This window comes from Acomys russatus, chromosome X, assembly GCF_903995435.1.
Source record: "Acomys russatus chromosome X, mAcoRus1.1, whole genome shotgun sequence".
In the NCBI taxonomy this organism is placed as follows: domain Eukaryota; kingdom Metazoa; phylum Chordata; class Mammalia; order Rodentia; family Muridae; genus Acomys; species Acomys russatus.
The window spans coordinates 20,616,793-20,641,420 of NC_067169.1; the positions used below are offsets into that span (position 1 = coordinate 20,616,793).

Here is a 24,628-nt window from a genome sequence, read left to right on the forward strand (position 1 = left end):
TGGGGAATTAAGACCATTCACATTGAGAGATATCAATTAGCAGTGTTTTTTTATTATTGTTCTGTTGTTGTTGCTTGTGGTGGTGGTGGTGGTGGTGGTGGTGGTGGTGGTGGTGGTGGTAGTGTGGGGAAGGAATGTGACCTTGCCTTAGACTGGGCCCAAGGTGAAAGCTGTCTTGGGTGGCTTGACCCCATTGAGGCCCCACTGATACTCTTCTGAAATAAACATCTGTGATTGAGAAGAGCTATTTGGGCCTGGGATTAAGGACAGGGGCCAGGGATTCTGCCAGGCTATTGTATTGTAAAATGACCATCAATGGGAGGAGGGAACAGGAGAAAGAGTGTAGTTGTGAATGCCACCAGGTCTCCCCATGCAGGGGACATGGTCAGAAAAGGGGCACCAGAGTTCGTGTGAGAGTCAGATCTCACTCTCCACTCAATGGTGGAGAATATCCTGTTCGTCGGCTAGGTCTTGGTAGGGGTTCGAAGCTTACTGCCTATATTCTCCTTGGCTGGTGCCTTAGTTTGAGGAGGACTCCAGGACCCAGATCTGCCTGTCATAAAGTTCTTCTTGTAGTTTTCCAGGACCCTGTGGGGCAGCACTCAGAGGAAGGATAGCAAGTTAACAAGAAGAGATTCGATATTCTAAGAGCATAAACAGGGGGAGGAGGTCTCCCCCAGTCACAGACATAAGGGAGGGGAGAAGGCGGGAAGTGGGAGGGAGGGAAGAATGGGAGGAAACAGGGGAAGAGCTAACAATCGAGATGTAATATGAATAAATTAATAAAATAAAAAAAATACTTTTAGAACACAATCCTTTCATTCATCAAGGACAAAAAAGACATTCATCACTCATAAGAAACTGAAAGTGTGATCTTTTCACAAAAGGCCTTGTTGCTTGATATAGAGAAAATACAGATGTACATCGGTGCCTGAGCTGCTGAGTGTAAAGACCAAGTTAAAGGAGAGTAACTGAAACATCAGCTATGAGGAGCTGAAAGGGGCTCCACCCAGCATCCAGAGTTCCCACTCTGTTAAGCCTATGAGACAAATTTGTGACCTTATTTGAAATAAAATATGATTCTCAAGAAACAAACAAACAAACAAACAAACAAACAAAAAGAGTGCAGTTCTGGGGAGGAGGGGGTGCTTTGGCGAATTCACAAGCAAGAGGCAAGCAGGAGGAAGAAGGCTGTGGGTGTGGCTTCTTCTGTCTAGAGGATCTGCTAGATTCCCAGAGAATTATGCCTTGCTCCTCGGAACTGATGCCCAGAAGGTTTCATTCTTGTTCCCCTTAATCTCCTTTCCCTCCTGTTTAGGATAGTCGGGTTGAAAGGGATTTGCTTAATAAATTCATAATAAAGTTTAATAGTTAAGGAACCAGATTTTCCTCAGTTTTGGTTTTCTTCATTTATTCTATTTTTACTTTTGGATCTTGAACAGTATTATTCATTTTCTCCCGCTATTTGTGTTTTCATTGATTTATTTAAGGGATGGATTCATTTCCACTTTAAGGACCTGTCTTTTTCCCCCCCCCCCAGGTTTTCAAAGGCATTTTTTATTCACTATTTTTGATGACTATAAATAAGTATTTCCACTATGGAAAAGAAAGTTAGCACAGTACATTTTCATGACTGGGGAACTGATTTCTGAAGTCATGTTCGATGGTGTCAAAACTGGGAAAGAAAAAACTAAAAATAAAAAAGCAACCTGAAAGTTGGAATTCAGTTCTTTATAAAATCCCTTGCAAGAACAAAACAGAGTGAAAACAAGCCTTTAAAAGGTAGGGCAAAATTTTTAAAAGAAAAAGAAAGGAATAGGACAGAGTGATTCATTGCTTCTCCTCAGACTTCTCTTCAGCCTCATCTCTGGCGTCCTTCACAGAAAGGTCCTCCAGTTCCTCAGCCACATTTTCAACATTATTATTTTTGCTTGGTCCTTTCTTTTCTCTCTTTCCTGCATTCTTCAGACTTTGTTTTGAACTTTTGTGCATTCTCAGCATTTAGGAAGAGGATGGCAAGCAGCTCAGGCTTGGGACACCCATCCCCAAAGTCAGAGTGGGTGGTCCAGACCCAGGCACTGGCACTGCCAGTATTTGCCTTCAGCTCCATCATCCGTGTGACATAGTCGTTGGCGCATATCTTCAAGGCCTTGTCCCTCCTCATGAGATGGCGGATGCTTCAGGAGCCTGACATCTCCGGTACCTGGCTCCTTCCGCTCTGGCAAACCAGAACAGCTTTGCTCGCATCTTGAAAAGTTCCTCTTCATCTTCCTTCAGTGTTTTAATTTCTTGCTCAGGAAGAGAAACTATTGGCTTGAACTGGGGGTCATGGATGGACTCATCTGCACTCTCTGTGGAGGTATCACGGTCCTCATGACTGTCCTTGGCGGCCGCCATGGGGGCACAGCGACTGTGGCTGGACTGGATCAGGCTTAGATGGTTTGGCAGCCTCTGAGTGGCTAGTCGCAGCTCCTTTCCTTCACGTCTGGTGCCTGTGTCTCCTGCCCTTCCCTCAGCCTCCTAAGGACCTGTTTTATTCTGTTGCTGTGCTGAAACACCACACCAAAAGAAACATGAGGAGGAAAGGGTTTGTTTCACCCACAAACTCCATATAACAGTTCATCAGCAAAAACAGGTCAGGAACTCACACAGGGCAGGAACCTGGAGGCAGCCACTGATGCAAAGATCATGGAGACGCGCTGCTTACTGGCTGTGCCTTATGGATTTCTTAGCCTGCTTTCTTATAGAAGCCTGAAACACTAGCCTAGAGATGGCACCACCTGCAATGGGCTGGGCTGTCCTTTATATCTGATCACCAATTAAGAAAATGCAAGCGCTTGCTTGTAATCTCAGCACTCGGGAGGCAAAGGTAGGTGGATTTCTGTAAATTCGAGGACAGCCTTGTCTACAAAGTGAGGCCAAGACAGCCAAGGTAACACAGAGAAGCCCTGTCTCAAAACAACAACAACAACAACAATGCCTTACAGTCTGATCTTATGGAAATATTTTCTCAATTGAGGTTCTTTCTTCTCTGATGACTAACTTCTGTCAAGTTGACATAATACTAGCCAGTATCTCTATCATATTCACAATTGTTATTTTAAGCTCTTTTTCTTGTGCTTCAGCCATGTTGGAACACTCAGGGCCTGCTGTGGAATGGTTGTTTGACACTAGTGGAGACACATTGTCCTGGATGTTATTGATTGTGTTTTTTCAATGGTGTCTTGGCATCTGGGATTGGGAAGATTATATTTCTAGGTTCTGATATCTGGCCTTGTCCTTGTGAGATGGGTGTTTTTGTTCCTTGGTTTCTGTTTTTTCTGTGGTTCTTAGGAGAACATGATGGCTGTTTGTTGCCTTGTAGGAAATTCTTCTTGGATCTTAGTAGGTTATGGCCACTGGGGGTTCCAGGTAAAATGTGTTGGTACCTACAACTTAAGAATGAGGATGAGCTGGGAGGTGGGGGCTGTGGGGTCCATAGGAGGGAGGAAAGCAGAGTAAGTGTTCCACCAGGATCTGATTAGTTCCATGGGAATTGTTGCAAACAGCATGGAGAGGCTGCAGCAAATGGTCTGAGGAAGATAATGAGAGATTGAACTTGAAGGAATAGAGGGAGAGGTAAAGATCTGCAGTCAGCCTACATGTTTTCCTGGTCAAAGTGGCCTTTGGTTCCCAGAGAGTACTTGATGGTGTTTTGGACTAGGATAAACAATGAGTAGGGGAAGGAAATTTGGAGGTAAAGATCTGTATGATCCACTGGAGAAGGGTGCAGAGAGAAAAGGGAGGCTACAGCAGGTGCTTTGCTATGGAGCTGGAGATGAGACTGGGGGGATTGGATTTGGGAAAGCTGATGGAGAGAGGAAGATCTACACTTAGCCCACCTGCTTCCCTGGCTGGATTTGTCTTTGGGTTACCAAAAGAGTGCCTGCTGGAGGTGGGAGCTCATATCAAGTAATGAGTTGGGGTAGCGAAGATATTAGTGGAGTATTTGTGTGATTCACTGAAGATGGGGGTGGAGGGAGAAGGGAGACCTCAGCAAGTGTTCTGCTGAAAAGCTAGGGATGAGACTGGGAGATTGGGTTTGGAAGAGATCTGCAGTTATCTTATCTGCTTCTCTGGTTAGAGTGACCTGTGGATTGATGAAGCAGCCTACCTCCATCTTGAGCTTGAAAGCCATCTTACAGTAAAAACAAATAGGCTCATTCCTACTTATGATTAAATCTGTTTCTCAAGTATTGGACTATGCCTCACCTGTAACCTTAACTACAAATGATTCTGTACTGCCTGTTACAGGAAGTGACAGCCATGCCTTTGTTTCAAGAGGTTATTATGTCCACCTATGACTGCCTTATTATAATTACCTATTGTTATGACTACTTGTTGTTATGACTACCTATGACTACCTTGTTATGAGCACCTTGTTTCAGGAAGTTGTTATGACTAACTTGCTATTTTTATGTTCTGCTTCTGTAATCCTGCCTATTTTCCTGCCAAATCTGCCACTTGGAAACCCTCTACTTCTGAACTATAAAAGCCTTTATTTTCCCATGTCCAAGGCTGATCTCTTGAACCCTGACTTAGGGGGAGGCAGCCAGAGTATACAAATAAAAATACCTGCTTTAATTAATTTGGCCTTGATGATCTTTCCTTTTGCATCTTTGGGACTAACAGGGTTCCCTGAGAGTGTCTACTAGACTTCTGGGATGGGATAAAGCAATGAATTGTGAAAGGGACATTATTATGATTGGAAGATCTCTTTGGGCAACTGGAGATGGGGACATGAGGCGTGATGGTAATAGAATGCCATTGTTGGTGCACTGCTGCATAGCTAGGGATAAGACTGGGGAATGTAAGGGAATTTTAATCTAAGAACATGGTTAATCTGGCTGGAATACAGACAAGCCTTTAGCACAACCCCATCTGGCTGGAATACAGACATGCCCTTATACCAAACAATGAAGGTAAAGTTAGTTGGTAGAGGGAATCACCCATGTTTAAAAGGAATAACTAATTGAGGAGCAGAAAAAGTGACAAATGAGAGAAGGATATGACAGAGTAGGATATGCCCAAGTATCACAAGAGGAGATAGGAAAGGGAGGCAACTGAAGAGGGAGCAGCAGGGAGCAAGGAAGGGAAAGAGAGAGGGAGGGGAGGGGGAGAAGGGAGAGAGGGAAGAGTTTTACAAGGACAGTTGTACAGGTTGCAGAGAGAACAAGCTTAGACACAGGCAAAGACAGAATGAGCCAGAGAATGAGAAGAAGCCAGAAGATTAGAACAGATTCTAGAGTTAGTTTGAGGGCAAGCAGAAAAAAATCAGTCAGAAGCTGAGAGGATCCAGTTTGAATCAGCCAGCTTGGAGAGGCGTTTGAGCCAGAACAGCTGAATTGAACCAGCCAGCCAGAGCTAAGTAAGAACAAGAAAGTGTGAACTTATTCAGCAGTAAGTACCAGAGGCTGAAACATTCTAGGTCTAGATTAGTTTGGGCAGAGGCTAGAAACTTCCAGGATTAGGCCTAGGATAGCAGACAGAGGCAACAAGCCTCAAAGACAATAATTGCATCAAATGAATAAAAGTTACTTTTACAGGGGAATTGTATTTGGAGAAGCAGAGGAAGAGTTGAAGATCTGCAGATCTGCTGTTAGCTTACTGATTCCCTGGCTGGAGTTGACATTTTATAATATAAAAAGATAATGAAAGATAACAAAATAAAAAATAACCAAAAGCAGAGGAAAAAGATAGGAAAATGACTCAAATTCTTAAGTGATATAATGTTTATAATGGCTCTGACATAGGGATAATATTATCAAAGTACATTATATATGTGTATGTATTATAGGGAACAGAACTGATAGACTGAATATATATATATATATATATATATATATATAAAGGTTATTTATTAGGTGGCTTATAAGCTGTAGTTGAGGCTAGTCCAAAAATGGCTCTTATATTATGGAAAGGCTAAAAATCTGCTAATTGTTCAGCTTATGAGGTTGGATGTGTCACCTGCTCTGTTGTATTTTGGATACCAGCATAGACCAAGCCCTTTTCAGGTGAGTTTTGTGTTTTTTGTTGGTGTTGGTGGTAGTTTTTTGTTTTATTTTTTATTATTTATTTATTTATTTATTTAGGCAGCGAGGGCAGGGTGGTGGTGGTGGTTTGATGTGGTTTTTGGTTTTTAGAGACAGGTTTTCTCTGTGTAACCCTGGCTTTCCTAGAACTTGCTCTGTAGAACAGGCTGGCCTAGAACTCAGAGATCCACTTCTGAGGTCTGGGATTAAAGGTGTGCCCCACTACCATTCAGCTTCAGGGTGAGCCTTTAAGCAAAGAATCCATGTTTTGGATTGACATACTTCAGTTACAAGAACAGTTAGGCAGAAGCAGAACTATAGAAGGTAAAAAGCAAGATTAGTACATTTAGAGACTTTCCCAGAACTATGGGCTTTGATGGATTAGGACTTTGTTTTAGTTTTGGCAGGAGGTGCTGTCTGCGTGCTGAGTTTCAATGCCTGAATGGTACTTCCACCATGGAGGTAGAGGTGTAGTTGGTCATAATGACCAATAACTTTACTGAACTGATACAAAACTGACCACATAGTTTAAGATGAGGTGGCCTAAAATTAATCCAATGAAAATGAGAACTAAAGGCTTAGTTCAGTGCTGATAGCTGAGTAGTCAGACAGGGGGACCAAGAGACTGGTAGCAATTATCTGATTTGTGTATTTGTCTCTTTCTGTTTTTGAAGTTTTTTGGTTTTTGGTTTTGGTTTTGGTTTTTGTTTTTGTTTTTTGTTTTGCCAACTCTGGCAGGATTTTTTTTTTAATTAGCTCTGATCAATGACCATAGAAATACCAGGGTTTTTTTTTTCCAAAGCCAGACATTATTTCCTTTATCTCATGAGAAGTGTTGTAGCCCAAGAATAGCTGCATAAACCACTCAGATGCCAGTCTTAGTCAGATATGGATGGTTTATTGAATGGAGACCCCAAGATTAAGCACAATTAGAGACATGGAGTGGACTTGGGAAAAAAACTGTGACATTGATCTGTTCTTAGGGCAGTCTTCTTATAGGAAAACCAAGTGTAAAAGACAAGTGGAAGACAGTAATACTTTTGGCCAACTAGACAAAGTATTATCAGCTAACCTTTAAGCTGGTTGGTCCTAAGTGAGGTAAGTGAGATGGTGTTTAGTTCTTCCAGAGTACAACCAGAGTACAGCCAAGTACAGAGATAACATAGAGTGCAACCAGGGTGTAGCCAGGTGTGGAGATAACAGAACATGAGTTATGACATCACTTATTCATAGTGAAATATAAGGTTAGCTTGACCCTCTAGCAGGGTCTGTTAGTGTAGATTAGCTTGACCCTCTGGCATGGTTTGTTAGTGTCAGGTATGGATAACTACTTTCAGAAAGCAGGGTTAATTTTTTTAAACTTAATTTCACCTTATAAACAAAAAATGGACACTGAATACAAAATGGCTCAGCTATGTTACAAAGAGCAGGCCCTAACAAAAAGTAAGTCTAAGCCTCTCCAAATTTATAGAGCCATTACTACAAGAGAATCTAACTGTTATTTTAATTCAGAAACAGAAACTTCTAATAAATCTAGGCCCTGATCAATCTGTCTTCTTGGGAAGCGTCAGAAGTGGCACATGCCCACCAAACGGTCTCCAGACAATGGTAATATTGCTGTTGTTCAGATAAATGAACCCACAAAGCAGGGTAGGGGACAGTGGAATAAGGAGACATGCCTGGGTTAAAGGTTTAGGACATTAGACAAGTTTCACCCCATTGTAAGCCCTCTAATGTTAATCTGGGCTGCCCCCAGTCACAGAGAGATTTGTCAGTCAATGGGCTGACAGTTGGGTTCCATACTGTCCCTATATAATGTGGGGGCTGGGTGTCTAAGCATAATAGCAATCCTGGTGGCTGATTTCTGGCTGGGAATGATTAACTCTGTCCCTAGGGTCCCTTCTTGTAGCATGCAGTCGGATTCCCCAGGTTTTTCCTGTTTTCCAAAGGCCAGAATCTTTTAAAGAGATTTTTCAGGAAGCCTCAGTTTTACAACCCCAAGTTTTGTAATGGAAATTCTTTTGTTCTGTAAACAACGGGGGGGGGGGGCAGTGACAGAGCATGCATAGAATTGTAAACTCTGTATTCCTATCTCAAAAGACAAACTCCCATGTCTTTCCTTTCCGCCATACCACAAGACGTTTAAAGTGGACATCAGTAAGTAAAGGGAATCTGACTGTTGTTATAATACCTCTAGGTCCTGACCAACCTGAAGAGGCACATTTAGTCAAACCGTTGCCACAGGCCCACCAAGCAGTCTCGGGGATTGGTAATATTGCTGGAATATGGGTTATGGGTTTGGAATATGGAATAAAGATTCCTGGTTTGTTGTCACACTAGCTAGTACCTTCCCTGTTCTTGTCTTCCTCAGTTTCCAGCCCAAGCCTGAGGATGGCAGTGGGGGTTGGACCATGACTACAGTTCATACCCATAGTGCAAAACAGAAGACTAAGGAAGAGGCAGAGGGGCAGGGAGTGGAAGGGCCCTGGGGACAAATGAAACTTTATTTCAATGAGTTCATTTGGTGGCAGAGTCAGTGGCTTCTACTTTCTTGACCTGGGTGTGGTGGATCCATGGCACAATGTCAGCTACATTCACCATGTAGGGTCCTCTCCAGGTTAGTTCCAGTGCCCCTTTTGCTATTCATTTCCTCCAGATGGTATTATTGGTGGTGGCTTAGAGGTCATCTGGGTCTCTCGGATAGTCCAATGAATAGCCTGTATGGAGAACTGGAGAGTCTGTAGTGACTTGAGAAAGTAGTGGCCAGCAGTTTCTGCCAACTGCTGGTCTCTGAGTCTGGGAAGCAGCAGGGCAGGTCTTCTGAACATAATCTCATAGGGGGTAAATCCCTCCCTATGTGGGGTGCAGAGAGCCCAAGTAAGGCAAAGGAAGGAGGTCTATCCACACTTTGCTGGACTCTAATCAGAGTTCTGTTAGAGTTTCCTTTAGTGTCCTGTTTATTCCTTTTACCTGGCCAGAGCTCCAAGGTCTATACGCACAATGTAACTTTCTTTTTTCCTTTTTTTAAATTATATTTTATTAATTTATTCAGATTACAACTCAATTGTTATCCCATCACTTGTATCCACCTGTTTCTTCCTCCCACTTTCACCCTATTCCCCTCCCCTAGGTCTATGACTGAGGGGGACCTCCTCCCTGACTATATGCCCAGGTGTGCTGGCCTTTTATTGGTCAAACAGATTAGGTTCTTAGGCAAGGTGCTGGTGGGGCTCAGAGACTGCAAGCAGTAATCAACATCAAAATATACCAGACCAACCTCCTCCAACAGTTGTGTCTTCTCAGCTCAAGATCTGAAGGTGTGTTGTCCTTCCTGATCTGGATTACAATTGAGCTTTCCTTCCTCAAACTTCAGGACTAGAAGTGGATCCATCCACTTCAAGCCAAGCAAAAAAAAAAAAAAAAATCTCTCACAGGTGTGCCCTCCACTTCTGGATTGTGGATCATTCCAGATGTAGTCAGGTTGACAACCAAGAGTAGCTGGCATGCATGGAGTCTCAGGAAGCACCAGGGCATGGTATGTCAACAGGATATCAATAGGCCCCACTGGTCTTAGGGCCATTTGTTGGGCAGCCAAGTTAGCAGCCTGGCAACGGAAGATAGCAATTTTTAGAGGAAGGTAGATAGGCTCTAGGAGAGCAAAGACTTTTTAAATGTCCCTTTTCCCAGTGGTGAGAAGCTCTTCTTCTCTATAGGTCATACAGTGGACATGACTGGTAGTAAAAGCATACTGACTGACTGTCCATGTATATGATGGAGAACTTTCTTTTTTTCCATTTGAGAGCCTGGGTCAGAGTCTTTGAGCCTGTTTTTTGCTTGATTGGTTGGTTAGTTTTGTTTATTCTCTCTCTCTCTCTCTCTCTCTCTCTCTCTCTCTCTCTCTCTCTCTCTCTCTCTCTCTCTCTCTCTCTCTCTCTCTCTCTCTCTCTCTCTCTCTCTCTCTCTCTCTCTCTCTTCCCATTCGCTCCAGGTACCTGGATTGGGTCCAGATCATTTGGGTTATATAACTACTGCAGTTCCCACATACCTGGTTTTATCTTTCATCTTGGGACAGTCATGGATGAGTATCTGCAGGTCAACAATAGGCATGAGGGTAGCAGGATTGATGGTGATACGTTTCTCAAACTAGACTCCAGGGTAGGCCAGGTGTAGGGCCTAGTACTGGGTCACACAGGCATTAGACAACCAGTGTCATGTTGTTCCAAAGAGGAGGGTGTGGGATGCTATGACTATATATTCCTGGATACACACAAACACACACACACACACACACACACACACACACACACACATTTCTGGTTGTTTGTTTGGTCAGTTGGTTGGTTGGGTTTTTGAGGCAGGTTCTCTGTTTAGCCCTGGCTGTCCTGAACTCACTTTGTAGATCAGGCTGGCCTCAAACTCACCTGCCTCTGCCTCCCGAGTGCTGGGATTACAGGCATGTGCCACCAGGCCCAGTTTAACTTGTTTGTTTTTTCAGAACTATTAGTAGTAGCTGCCACAACTCTTAGACAAGTGGGCCATCTTTTGGTTACAGGATCCAATCTTTCAGACACATATATCATAGGGTGTTTCCATGTCCCCTCTGTCTTTTGTTTCTTGTGTAAACAGATAAAAAGGTTTTGAAACAACTGGAAGCTTTAGGGCTGGAGCTGAAGTCAGGGATGGTTTTTGTTTTGTTTTGTTCTGTTTTTAAGATTTTATTTACTTATTTTATGTATAGGACTGCTTTATCTTCATGTATACCTGCATGCCAGAAGAAGGCATTAGAGGGTATAGATGGTTGTGAGCCACCATGTGGTTGCTGTGATTTGAACCTCTGAAGAGCAGAAGTGCTGTTAACCACTATGCCATCTCTCCAGCCCTGTTAGAGCTGTTTTTCAAGCCTCAAATGCCTTTATTTAGTCTCAGTCCAGTTTAAGGGCTCAGTGTTCCCGTTTGTGCTGGTGTATAGAGGCCTTGCTATTTCACAAACACTCATATCCAAAGGCAATAATATCCAGCTGCACCTAGGAACTCTTGAACCTGTCTTTAGTCTTTGGACTTGGGAATCTGAAGGATGGCGGCAATCCTACTCCGAGACAGGCTCCTTTTGCCTCCCCTCAGGTGGTAGCCAAGATAGGTAGCTTTCTTCAAAGTTGGGCTTTCTTAGCCAAAAATCCTATAGCACAAAGTCTATATATAATGCTGGCAGCAATCCCTCAGTGGCTTTTTCAGTATCTACTTTCCCAGGAAACCTCTGACTGAGGGCAAGAGGTCTGCATTTAGTGTCTTTAAATCCTGGCTCTGCCCGTGGGAAGCTGAAGAATGCATCAAGTAATACCATATCCTATATGTAATGTATGTTCTACAATTAATGCCATGGTCTGTGAGAAAGCTGTCCTCCAGGTGATTCCACTCTTTCCTGCATTTCAGGATCACACACTGTCTTAAACTGGGCCTGCCAGCACTCTCCAGAAACTTCACCGGAAAAATTAGATACAATTGACACCCAATGATCCTCTGTGATAAAACAACTTCCCTGGAGATTCAGCGTCCTAGACCCAACCTGCCTGAAGGTTCACATTCCTGAGACTCACAACTTTCCCTTGAGATCCGGTCTCTACTCAACCTGCCTGAAGGTCGACATTCCTGAGACTCATGACCCCTGCTTGTTTTTTTCCTTACTTCCCTGTGACCCCAACCCCCAATTACAGTTTTTCCTTATAAACCCATTACCCTTAAAGCTCCAGTATCACTCTCCTATCCTGCTGTGTCAGGAAGGATGGTGATCCAAAACTCTGAGCCCGTGATACAGAACCCTGTGTGCATTGCAGCGGTACCTTCTGTATCTCACAGTCCTGTGCCCTCTTAGTTGCCTTGTTCCTGCCTCCAAGTGGGGCAGAGACACCCTACTTTACCAGAGTGCCTGGGATATATGATAGTCACATCATGTTAGGTGGAATTATAACCTGGATACTGTTTTTATGTGGAATTTAAGCATGACCCTTAGTCCTCCTGCTTAGCTTAAGCTGCTGTAGTTTCCCATTGACTTTAATCACAGGACATGAGAGCATCAAAGGATGCCTTTAAAGGGCAGCTTTCTTACTCACTTGGTATATGGGCCAGAGTCCAAATAGAGTCTAAGCAATCCAGAATCCAAATAGGCCCACTAAACATTGTGTTTCTTTCTTGGTGGTGTATAAAAGTATTCTTTATTCACCAGAAGCAATTGTTGTCTCAGAGGCTTACTGCCTCTGTCTGCTAACCTAGGCCTAGTCCTGGAAGCTTGTAGCTTCCATATACAATACCATCTGGGAGGTGGGTGTGGTGGTGCACTTCTGTAATCCCAGCATTCCAAGAGGCAGAGACAGGCAGATCTCTGTGAGCTCAAGGACAGCCTGGTCTACAAAGTGAACATTTCTGTCTGTCTATCTGTCTGTCTGTCTTGTTGTAGCCTTGGCTGCCCTGGATATTCTAGGCCTAGAAAGTTTTCAGCCTCTGAGATTTACTGCTGAATAAGCTCACCCTTTCTGGCTCTTTCTGAGCTCTGACTGTCTTGCTTAACTCAACTGTTCTGGCTCAAACTCCTCTCCCAGACAACTTATTCAGTCTGGCTTCTCTGAGCTTCTGAGTGAATTGCTCTGTTCGGCCTCATACTAACTTTGGCAACCTGTTCTAGTCTAATCTTCTGGCTCCTTCTCATTCTCTGGCTCATTCTGTCTTCACCTGTGTCTAACTTGTTCTCTCTGAAGCCTGTTTGTATAAAACTCTCCTGGTAAGAACTGCCTCTGAATTCCATGAACTGAAGTGCCACAAACTCAACTCCACTGCACTGCCCTCAACTCACTGACTCCACTGAACTGCCTGAACAGAACTGACTAGAACTCAGAGATCTGCCCATCTCTGTCTCCTGAGTGCTGGGATTAAAGGTGTGTACTACCATGCTTGGGCTTAAGCTTTTCTTTACCTGAAACTTGCTTTGTACCAGGCTGGCCTTGAACTCAGAGATCTGCTTGCCTCTGTCTCCTGGGATTTAAGGTGTGTTTGTATTCCAGCTGGATCTTTGGATGTGATTGCTTGGCAGAGCAGCCAAGTTCTGAATTAACATTTCTCTACAGTTGTGGGAGGGGCCAGGTGCATTAACTTATCCTCCACCTTCGAAGGAATTATTTCTGTATGCCTGACTCCTAGAAATTTCACTGATGTAGAAGGCTTTTAAATTTTGCTCGAATTTATTCACCATGTTATGATGCAAATATCTGCCAACTTCTAAGTACATCTATCCCAATTATACATCCTGAAACTGGAGAAATAATAAGTAGTTCACACCATAGGTTTTTAGTGTTCATCATGCTTCTAGGAGAGACTTCAATAGCTGTAGGTGTAGAAAATTGAAAAGACTTGCAGATGCTTTAAAATTCCATCCTTTTACTACTGTTATTATACAAACCACTCTGGTACCACAAGGTTCTTTTCTTTTTTTTTATTAATTTATTCTTGTTACATCTCAATGTTTATCCCATCCCTTGTATCCTCCCATTTCTCCCCCCCCCCCCCATTTTCCCATTCTTCCCCTCCCCTATGACTGTTCCTGAGGGGGATTACCTCCCCCTATATATTCTCATAGGGTATCAAGTCTCTTCTTGGCTACCTGCTGTCCTTCCTCTGAGTGCCACCAGGTCTCCCCCTCCAGGGGACATGGTCAAATGTGAGGCACCAGAGTATGTGAGAAAGTCATATCACACTCTCCACTCAACTGTGGAGAATGTCCTGTCCATTGGCTAGATCTGGGAAGGGGTTTAAAGTTTACCTCCTGTATTGTCCTTGGCTGGTGCCTTAGTTTGAGCGGGACCCCTGGGCCCAAATCTGCCTATCATATTGTTCTACTTGTAGATTTCTAGGACCCTCTGTATCCTTTTATTTTGCTATTCTCCCATGCGTCTCTCATTTAGAGTCCCAATAGGATGCCCTCCCCTCTGTCCCAGTTTCCTGGTAAGTGAAGGCTTTCGTACCACAAGGTTCTTATACCAGAATGTCCACATCTTCCTGAGTAATTTGCATTTTTCTGCTATTATTTCATTGGATATATTTTCCATGTCATCCACCTTTTTCCTGCTTCAGATATACCAATTATTTTTTATTTGGTCTTTTAATGTGATCTAAGTGATCATGAATAAACCTTTCTTTTCTTTTTCTTTTTCAATCCGGATATATTGTTCTTAAAACCTTGTCTTTATGCTGTGATTATTTTAATGTACTTAATCTAGTGTTTTATTAAGGTTTCAACTCAAATTTTTATCTGACTCACTGAGATTTTCTGTGTTAGTTATTTTTCTATTTGTCATGTTGTGAAAAACTTGAAATATTAGGGGATGGTGGTCCCACCATATTTCTGCTTTAACTCTCCTATAAATATGACAGGTGTAGAGACAGAGGCAAGTGGATCTCTGTGAGTTCAAGGCCAGCCTGGTCTACAAAGCAAGTCCAGGACAGCCAAGGCTATACAGAGAAACCCTGTCACAAAAAAAAAAAAACCAAAACAAAATGGCAGATGTATTGTAACAAAACACCATGACCAAGGCTAGGTACAAAATAAAACATTTAATTGGCTTATGGCTCCAGATGATTTGAGTACATGATAATGGAGCAAAGGCTTAGAGTCAGGTACAGCTGAGAGCTAACATCTTAAATTGTAAACAAGAGGAAGAAAGCACTTTAGGAATGGCATGAGTCTTTTGAAACTTCACACACACACACACTCACACACACACACACAGAAAGAGGGGGGAGGAGAGTTATTGTACATCTCCTGAACAAGACAATATTTATAAATCCTTTCCAAATAGTTCTACCAACTTGGGACCAAGTATTTAAATTTAGGACTCTATGAAGATGATTCTCATTCAAAGTACACATAGGATCATGGACATATTATAATGCAAAATACATTCAGTCCAAATTCAAAAGTTCCCATAGTGGTTCTCAATAATGTCTAAAAGCCTAAAGTTCAACAACATCTCTTCTGAGATACAAGACAGTCTCCTAATTGTAATCTTCTGTAAAATCAAATAGCAAATCACATGATTCCACGTAAAATGTCACAGAATACATACTACCATTCCAAAATGGAGGAATCAGGGCATAGTTACGAAATATAAGACCATAGCAAAACTGAAATCCAGAGAGAAAAACTGAAAATCTTATAGCTCTAATGTCAGATGATTTAGATGGCTCCATCCTTACAGCTTTTCTGCCTGAAATAAACCTCTCTTTCTTGGGCTGGTCTCACTCATTGTAGCTTTTCTTTTCTTTTTCTTTTATTAATTAATTAATTAATTGTTTTTCGAGACAGGGTTTCTCTATGTAGCCTTGGCTGTCCTGGACTTGCTTTGTAGACCAGGCTGGTCTCGAACTCACAGCAATCCACCTTCCTCTGCCTCCTAAGTGCTGGGATTAAAGGCGTGCGCCACCACAACTGGCCAGTTTTTCTTAATTAATCTACTGCATTTTATTCTTGCTTTCATCAGAGAAAAATCAATATCCTTATAGAAGACATTTTGTAAAAATTAATATCCATATCCATTTTCATTTTGCAGACCAACTTTCATAGTCAGAGTTTATCAGGGTTGGTGTGTTTCTCTCTTTTACGATTTATCGAGTCGGGCATGGTGGCACATGGTTCAAGAGAGCTGCTTCGGCCAAACAATGTGTGAAAGACTTGGAGTCCCTGCAAGAAGGTGCTGTGAGGCCACTGTATGAAGTGTGAAGGCTAAACATATGTATTGATGGAGAGTCCTGGACAATGGGGTGTGTGCCAAGGAAAGCTGAGGACACAGAATGCATCTAGCTTAAGTTCTGGAAGCAGAGCTAGAGGAGTGGGACTCTCTAAGCCCTTTGGAAGTCATAAGCTTCCAAACATGAAGCTACAGGATTTGGTGTTAGCTTTTGTGTGATCTTTCATTGCTATGCTCTCATTCTTCCCTTTGAAAGCATTTGTTCTGTGCCAATTTCTTTATTTAACTAAATTATTCAGATTACATCTCAAAGTTTATCCCATCTCTTGTATCCTCCCATTCTTCCCCCCCCCCCCATTTTCCCATTCTTCCCCTCCCCTATGACTGTTCCTGAGGGGGATTTCCTCCCCCTGTATATGCTCATAGGGTATCAAGTCTCTTCTTGGTAGCCTGCTGTCCTTCCTCTGAGTGCCACCAGGTCTCCCCCTCCAGGGGACATGGTCAAATGTGAGGCACCAGAGTACGTGAGAAAGTCATATCACACTCTCCACTCAACTGTGGAGAATATTCTGACCATTGGCTAGATCTGGGAAGGGGTTTAAAGTTTACCTCCTGTATTGTCCTTGGCTGGTGCCTTAGTTTGAGCGGGACCCCTGGGCCCAAATCTGCCTATCATATTGTTCTACTTGTAGATTTCTAGGACCCTCTGGATCCTTTTATTTTGCTGTTCTCCCATGCATCTCTCATTTAGAGTCCTGATAGGATGTCCTCCCCTCTCTCCCAGTTTCCTGGTAAGTGAAGGCTTTTGTGGGACATGCCCCTTGGGCTAGTATGCAGATATAAGTGAGTATATACCATTTGATTCTTTCTGCTTCTGGGTTAACTCACTCATTATGATCATTTCTAGCTCAATCCATTTATCCACAAATTTCGGGAATTCCTTGTTTTTAATAGCTGAGTAGTATTCCATATACACTGTTACTTTTATCTACTAAATTTTATTAATTTATTCTTGTTACATCTCAATGTTTATCCCATCTCTTGTATCCTCCCATTCTTCCCTCCCTCCCATTTTCCCCTTATTCCCCTCCCCTATGACTGTGACTGAGGGGGACTTCCTCCCCCTGTATATGCTCATAGGGTATCAAGTCTCTTCTTGGTAGCCTGCTGTCCTTCCTCTGAGTGCCATGTGCCAATTTTTTTAAGTAACCTATTTCCATTTTATTGGTTTAAGTTTTTATTTGTTTGTTTTGTTTGCCCATAGGTGTTGCATGATATTTAATCCCATTGTGATCCCAGAGATGGTGAACAATAAAAACCTGCCTTTTGTTTGATGTGGTTGATCCTAACACACCTTTAATCCATGGGCTATCTGTACACAGGATATAATAAAGTTAACCTATGTGGAGCAAAAAAGCAGCTGACAGAGATTAAAGAGTAGGAGGGATTTTGAGTTGAGGGGTTTTTAAGACAGTGTTTAGAAGTAGAAGGGGTCTTTAGATCATTAGCTTTTAGCTCTTTGGCTCTTAGTTCTCTAGCTCTTCAGCTCCTCAGCTCCTTGGGCTTTGGATTTTTGGGCTTTGAGCTAGTAAGCCTTTGGCCTTGGGTTTTTTTTTTTTTTTTTTTCTGCTTTTTCTTCCTGGCATGCCAGTCGAGCTAGCGAGCCTTTTGGGCGTTTTACATGAGCTGGTTAAGAAGGTCATCTGGGCACTTTCTCTGGCTCTCTGAGCTAGCAAGTTTTTCACCACAGTTTCTGGCTCCTGAGTCTTCATTGGTAAAATAGAATGATCTGGGATTTTCAATTAAAACAACAAGTAGACATATTACACACACACACACACACACACACACACACACACACACACACACACACACACATGCACGCACATACGCACACACAAACACTTGCATGTGCACTTTGGTGTCTATGTGTAGAGGTTAGAGGGCAAATTGCAGAAATCAAGAATCAGTTCTCTCCTTCCACCACATGGGTTCAAAGGATCACACTCAGGTTGTTGGGGTATGGCAGCAATTATCTTTAATCATTGAGCCATCTTGTTGCCTCCTCCTTTTTTAATAGAAGGTTATAATTAATAACTTTCCTTGAATCTCTAATAAGACATGGATTTTCAATTTTAAAATAATATTGGAACTGTTGAAGAGTGTGAGTACTTTTGGAATTGGACTAGATGAATGCATTTAGTATTATGAGACAGACATGAGCTTATGGGAACAAAGAGTAAGAGGATATTATTTATAAGTATTGTTTGAGCCAGGCATGGTGGAGCATACCTTTAATCCCAGCTCTCAGGGAGGCAGAGGCAGACAGATAGCTGTGAGTTGGAGGCCAGTCTGGACTACAAAGCGAGTCCAGGACAGCCAAGGCCACACAGAGAAACCCTGTCTCTAAACAAACAAACAAAAGTAATACATTTGGAGGGCTTGAAAGATGGCTCACTGGTTAAAAACACTGGCTTTTTTTTGAGACAGGGTTTCTCTGTGGGGTAGCCTTGGCTGTCCTAGACTCACTTTGTAGACCAGGCTAGCCTCGAACTCACAGCAATCCGCCTGCCTCTGCCTCCAAGTGCTGGGATTAAAGGCGTGCGCCACTATGCCGGCTGGCTGTGTGGTGGCTTTTCTTCTAGAGGACCCAGAATTCAATTCCTAGCATCCAAATAGCAGTTCACAACCATCTGTAACTACACTTTTAGAAAATCTAATGTCATTCTCTGGCTACAAGGACACTGCTTGTGCATGGTTGCATGGGTATACATGAAGGCAAAACACTCATAAACATAAAATAATATTTTATTTTCATTTTTCCAGACAGAGTCTCTTTGTGTACCTCTGGCTTTTCTGGAACTCACTCTGTAGACCAGGCTGGCTTTGATCTCACAGAGATCCTCCTGCCTTTGCCTCCTGAGTTCTGGATAAAGGTGTGTGCTACCATTGCATGGGTAAAATAATAATATTTTATAATAATATGTTTGCATGCCATGTTGACAAGGGGTAGACTTGTGATACTCTATACTGATTGCTAATTTGACAGGATCTAGAAGCACCCTGAGGACAAATCTCAGGTGTCTGGGGTGTGGGGTGGGGTGTTAAGTGATTTGGTTAATGAAGGTAGGAGACCTAAATGCCTGAATGAATTAAAAGAATTAAGTGGACTGAGTATCAGAGTTCATCTCCTGTTACATCCTTTAGGATGCAGATTCAATGCAGCTAGCATCCTGTTGCTTCCATTTCTGTTGCCATGTATCCCTGCAAAGATGGGATGTATTCCCTACAACACCACCACCACCACCACACACATACACACATACACACACACACACACACACACACACACACACACACACACACAAAGAGCCAACAGCATTTAATCCCTGAGTAACAACATAGACATATTGCATACAGTTCAATCTGGTTCAGGGATGGGAGAAACAAAATGAGGGTTATTCTTTAATGGAGGAAAGGAGGGATTCTTCAGATGGGCCTTGAGGCTTTGGAGATGAAGCGCTAGCAATGTCACTTGAATGAACAGGACAGCGGCGGCCCTTCTCATGACCCCAGGCACAGAGTACATGACAATTGTCTTCATCTTCTCTTTCGCTTTCTGAGGAGCTCTCATCAAAAACATGTGGCTTCTCATAAACACTGCAACATTTGGATGAGCGATGGCCCAAGTGCTCATTGTCAACAGTGTCACGTGACCACTCAACCCTCTTGACTGACTTTGCTTTCTTTAATGGGATGGACAGATTGATCTTTTTGAGCCCATCTTCCAGGGCAGCTATGGGCTCTGAGATGGCTTTTGTCAGCTTAGATGTTGATTCTTCCATAGCAGAACTGGAAGCAGGGCAGAGGCCAGAAATTGATTTATCCAAAGAGTCTGAGGAAATAAAAATTTGAAAACAGCCAAAGTCACAATTAGAAGTTAGTGTTACATGTGTTTTTGGTTTTGTTTGTCTTAGCATTCTCACCCATGAGATACCCAACTCTTGTTTCTTACTTGCTTGTTTGTTCAAAGTTAGATCTTAAAAATCACAGAACATAGGGGGATGGAGAGATGGCTCAGATGTTAAGAGCACTGGCTGCTCTTCCAGAGATCCTGAGTTCAATTCCCAGCAACCACATGGTGGCTCACAACCATCTGTAATGTTATCTGATGCCCTCTTCTGGTGCGCATGAAGACAGACCACTCATACATAAAAAAATAAATAAATATATATTTTTTAAAATCACAGAAAATAGTTTGGTTACAAGGAAAATGGCAGAAGGGAAATCTGGACCAGACTACTTCAATGTCAAATTAAAAAGCAAATGATACTTAAAAATAAATGTCTTTGTGAAGACTAGCTTAGAGAATTCACCACATGGACACTAATTTCTGGTTTTTATTTACGTAGTAACAACAGGCACACACAGATCGATGATTATTTCTGTCTATGTAAGTCATTTTCTATTTGAGTATGTCTATGTCCTACTGTGTGAACTGATGAGGGTTAAAGACATGGCTAGAAAAAAACTCAAATGACAGGACATGAAAGGAATCTGAATTTCATACTGGAACCCTTCACAAATTATTAACTTATTGTGCAAAGAATGCAATTTGGTATGCATCTTAAGTTTTAATGAACAATGTGAAGGCAGAAAACAGCTTAGAGATTTGGGTGGTTTAGTTAGTAATATAGGTAAGCAATTAAACATTAACCAACATTAGTACTGGTGACAAACAAAAGGAAGACAATTGTTGATAGCTTGATTATTGAAAGAGGGAAATTACTAGTTATAAAGAGTAGATACAAATTCGAATGTGGGTAATACCAGATCTGATAAGGACAGGATGAGATGAGAGAAATTAGCAAACTAAAATCCTTTGGGGATAACAAATCAGAATCTTTGGGTTTTAAATGACCCATGTTATAACCTACCCATTTAATTGAAGTCTTCAACAGATCTTTCTGGTCTTATGTAAGTATTCTGCCAGCAGTAGGAGTAGGTTTGCCTTTGCTTTGTTGTGCCTATCTCCATGACAACTAAAAGACACAAATGGAATGTATGTTTCTCTCTGCTAAAGGACCTGACTTTGAGTAGTCAACCTATTGATTGGCTTGGAAAATAGTTTACCTTGAACTTGTTTGTTTTATGAGGGATCCCCCCAATCACACCCTTCACAGTCATTTTAATTCCTGTCAATTCTTGGCAAGGCCTAGGATCTGGATCTGTTAAAGCTGTGGTCCTCTGACTTAGGTGTCAGAACTTCTTAAGAAAGAAATTTCTTTTTACTTTATAAAGAGATATGTTTATTTATTTTAACAGTTTTTGTATTAATTAATTATTAATTAATTTTAAATCTCTATCACAGCTTCCCCTCCTTCTCATCCTCCCAGTCCCTCCCTCTCACCTCATCTTCCTGCCATCCTCCCATCCTCCCTTTCTCCTCAGAAACTTTCTTATCAGTGTACACTTAATGAACAATACTATGACCTTCATGATGCTGTTTTTGTTTAAATATATTGTTTTTTGACTGTCTTCACTCTCCATTACTTTCTCCTGTCTCTCTTCCACAAAAGCCCTTTTCCATGTTTAATATACTTTTAGAGATTATATATCCTCAGTTCCAACCCAGAAAGTCTAAACTCCAAACACACCATAAACACTTTAAAATTTTACATTCTATATCTATGGTTGAAAAGTGGATTGGGGCCAGGCGGTGGCGGCGCACGCCTTTGATTTCAGCACTTGGGAGGCAGAGGCAGGTGGATCGCTATGAGTTCAAGGCCAGCCTGGTCTACAAAGTGAGTCTAGGACAGCCAAGGCTACACAGAGAGACCCTTAAACAAACAAACAAACACAAAAACAAAAGAAAGAAAAGTGGATTGGAAAGATTGTGTGGGTCAACATTTTGCTGGACAAACAAAATACAACAGCAGGCAAAATCTAGTTCGTGACCCAAAGGTGTGCAATCCCAGTAGACTGTAAATTTTTAGCTGCGCATAGTGGTGCGCACCTTTAATCCCAGCACTCAAAAAGCAGAGTCAGGCAGATCTCTGTAAGTTTGAGGGCAGCCTGGTCTACAAAGTGAGTCCAGGACAACCAAGGCTCTTTTACACAGAGAAACTGTGTCTCAAAAAACAAACAAAAAGACAATTATATGAAGTTATGACCATGTTTATTAGTTTGATTTAACAATTCCACAATGTGTACATGGTAAAATATAATATAACTCATCCATGTACATGAAACTATCACATCTAATTTCAATATTAATTATTTTAAAATATTAATATGGTAAGAACAGAATATTTAGTAATGAATCTATAACAAAACTTCATTTATAATGTTTCTACAATTCTTAGGAATAAATCTATCCAATAGGATAAAATACCTAAACACTGCAAAGTATAAATATTAGTTATAGAAACTGAAGAAAAATAAAAATGCATTTCACCATCAGAAATTGGAGGAATTGATATTGATAAACTTTCTGTATTACCCCAAATGACCTATGGATTCATCCTATTCTCATAAGAACTCTAGTGTATTTATTTATCTAATTACAAAAAAACCCCTAAAATTCATATGGAACAAAAAAAAAAAATTGGTATAGCCAAGGCAAACCCGAGACAGAAGAACAGAACTAGAGGTATCACACTACCTGATTGTAAAACATACCACAAAACTATAGTGATTAAAATAGCACAATGGTGGTGTTAAGATAAGCACACCAAACACTAGAACCAAATATAGAGTTTCAGAGTGAACTTAAACATTTTCCAGCAATTAGGTTTTGGTAAAGGTTTTCAAATACTTGGTCAAAGGGAAGAAAGGACAGAGTCTAATAAATGATGTGGAAATTGTATACCTACATTCAAAAGTGTAAAATTAAGTTATTTTATACTGTGCATATTTGTTACCATTCTTAAGTTCCTGAGGATGTGTATTCTTTTTTTTTCCCTCTGAGACAGGGTTTCTCTGTGCTAGCCTTGGCTGTCCTGGACTCACTCTGTAGAGCAGGCTGGTCTCGAACTCACAGAGATCTGGCTGCCTCTGCCTCCCCGAGTGCTGGGATTAAAGACATGTGCCACCACACCCTGTGAGGATGTGTCTTCATTTCATTAGAAAATAGTTTTATGTAGTTCACAATACAATTCTGAAGAATCAACGGCACATGCTGGCATCAGTTTGGCTCTAGTGAAAAATCTCATGGCAAGCAGCATTATGGTGTGTGTGTGTGTGTGTGTGTGTCTGTGTGTGTGTGTGTGTGTGTGTGTTGTACAATAGAGAGCATACAAACATAAAAACAGGAAGCTAGGGCAATGGAAGGAGTCAAACTTGTTCCTTTAAAATAAAACTTGGTAGGAAGACTAACACAAGGTCTTATGAGAACCAGGTTAGCCCCTTCCAATGGTGTTGTCCTGCAAAATCTAATCTAAGTGGTTCTATATCACATTCAAAGACCACCATGCTGAGGAGCAAGCATCCAGGACATGAAACTTTTGGGAACATATTTATTTTCTATTAAGCCATAACACCTGAATTTCACATCACATACAAAAGCCAGCTTTAAATGGATCACAGACTTAAATTTAAGTCCCAAACCCTAAAAATTATTATAGGAATACATAAGTGAAAATAGTAGTGGTCAAGGGGACAATTGTTTTTAATTTCAATATAATAGGCAAAAAGAGACAATTGTAATTACATCAAACTAAAAAGCTTGTACACAATAAAGGAAACTATTAACATAGATAACCCATGGGTAAAGGAGAAAATATTTGCAAATCATCTAATAATGAATTAATAATCAAAATATATAAGGAATATAAAAATGGCAAGAAATCAATGTAATTTTAAATGGTCAAATTTCTAAATATCCTTTCCTTACATAGGTCATAAAAATGCTCAGAAGGATATAAACATGTAGAATATCCCTACTTATCAGAGATTCAAATGAAAACATGAAATTTACCTCATTTAATTTTTAATTTTTAAAAGTGTTTGTTGTGTATTTTCATTATACATAGTGCTATATTACATACGGATTTTTTCCATAGAGTTATTGAAAATCGTTTATGTTTAGAGATGTGGCCCCTGTGAGTCTTCTTATGCTTCAGTAGATGGTACTACACCCAAGCACACATGGGCACCAGTAAGAGGAGTTTAAAAAACAGATCCCATGACTGTGGGAGGGAAATGTAGTGAGAGGATAGTGAAAGAATTGCAAGGGAGTGGATGGGGCATGGATCTTACAGAAGTTTCTTGGGCTGCTAGATTGTATATTCTATAGTGTTTTAATAAACTGTTCTATAGGTAGATGTCTGTTAGGTCCATTTAATTGATGGCATCATTCAACTCAGATGTTTCCTTGTTTATCTTTTGTCAATATGACCTGTCTATAGATGAGAGTGGAATATTAAAGTATTATTATGTTAGTATTAATTCAAAACTTTATATCTAGGAATATTTGTTTCATGAAATTGGATTTAGCTGTATTTCAGTGCTTGTATGTGCTGAATGGTAATGTTGTTGAGCGGGATTGTTACCTTAATCAGTATGAAGTGACCTTCATTGTCTTTTCTGAATTTTGTTTAAAGTCTATTTTGTCAGATATTATAACAGGGAAAACTGTTTCCTAGTCCCATTTCTAGAAATATCTTTTTCATCGCATCACCCTAAAGTTGCATGATATGGTGAATTTCTCTTAGGCAAAATAATAGAGGATCCAGTCTGCTAGTCTATATCTTTTGATTGAAGAACTGAGATCATTAATATTCAAAGTTATCATTACCAATTCCTGCCATTTTCTTGATTGTATTG

General features: G+C 41.2%; 1 protein-coding gene and 1 pseudogene across 1 annotated transcript; both read right to left on the reverse strand.

The window, feature by feature from the left end:
- Positions 1-1,830: 1,830 nt before the first annotated feature.
- On the reverse strand, positions 1,831-2,397 carry LOC127185913 (ran-specific GTPase-activating protein-like; annotated as a pseudogene).
- A 16,863-nt stretch (positions 2,398-19,260) lies between these two features.
- On the reverse strand, positions 19,261-19,647 carry LOC127184766 (E3 ubiquitin-protein ligase PPP1R11-like). The gene has a single exon (XM_051141148.1). It carries the CDS (start codon positions 19,645-19,647, stop codon positions 19,261-19,263), a length of 387 nt encoding a protein of 128 aa, XP_050997105.1.
- Positions 19,648-24,628: the final 4,981 nt, after the last annotated feature.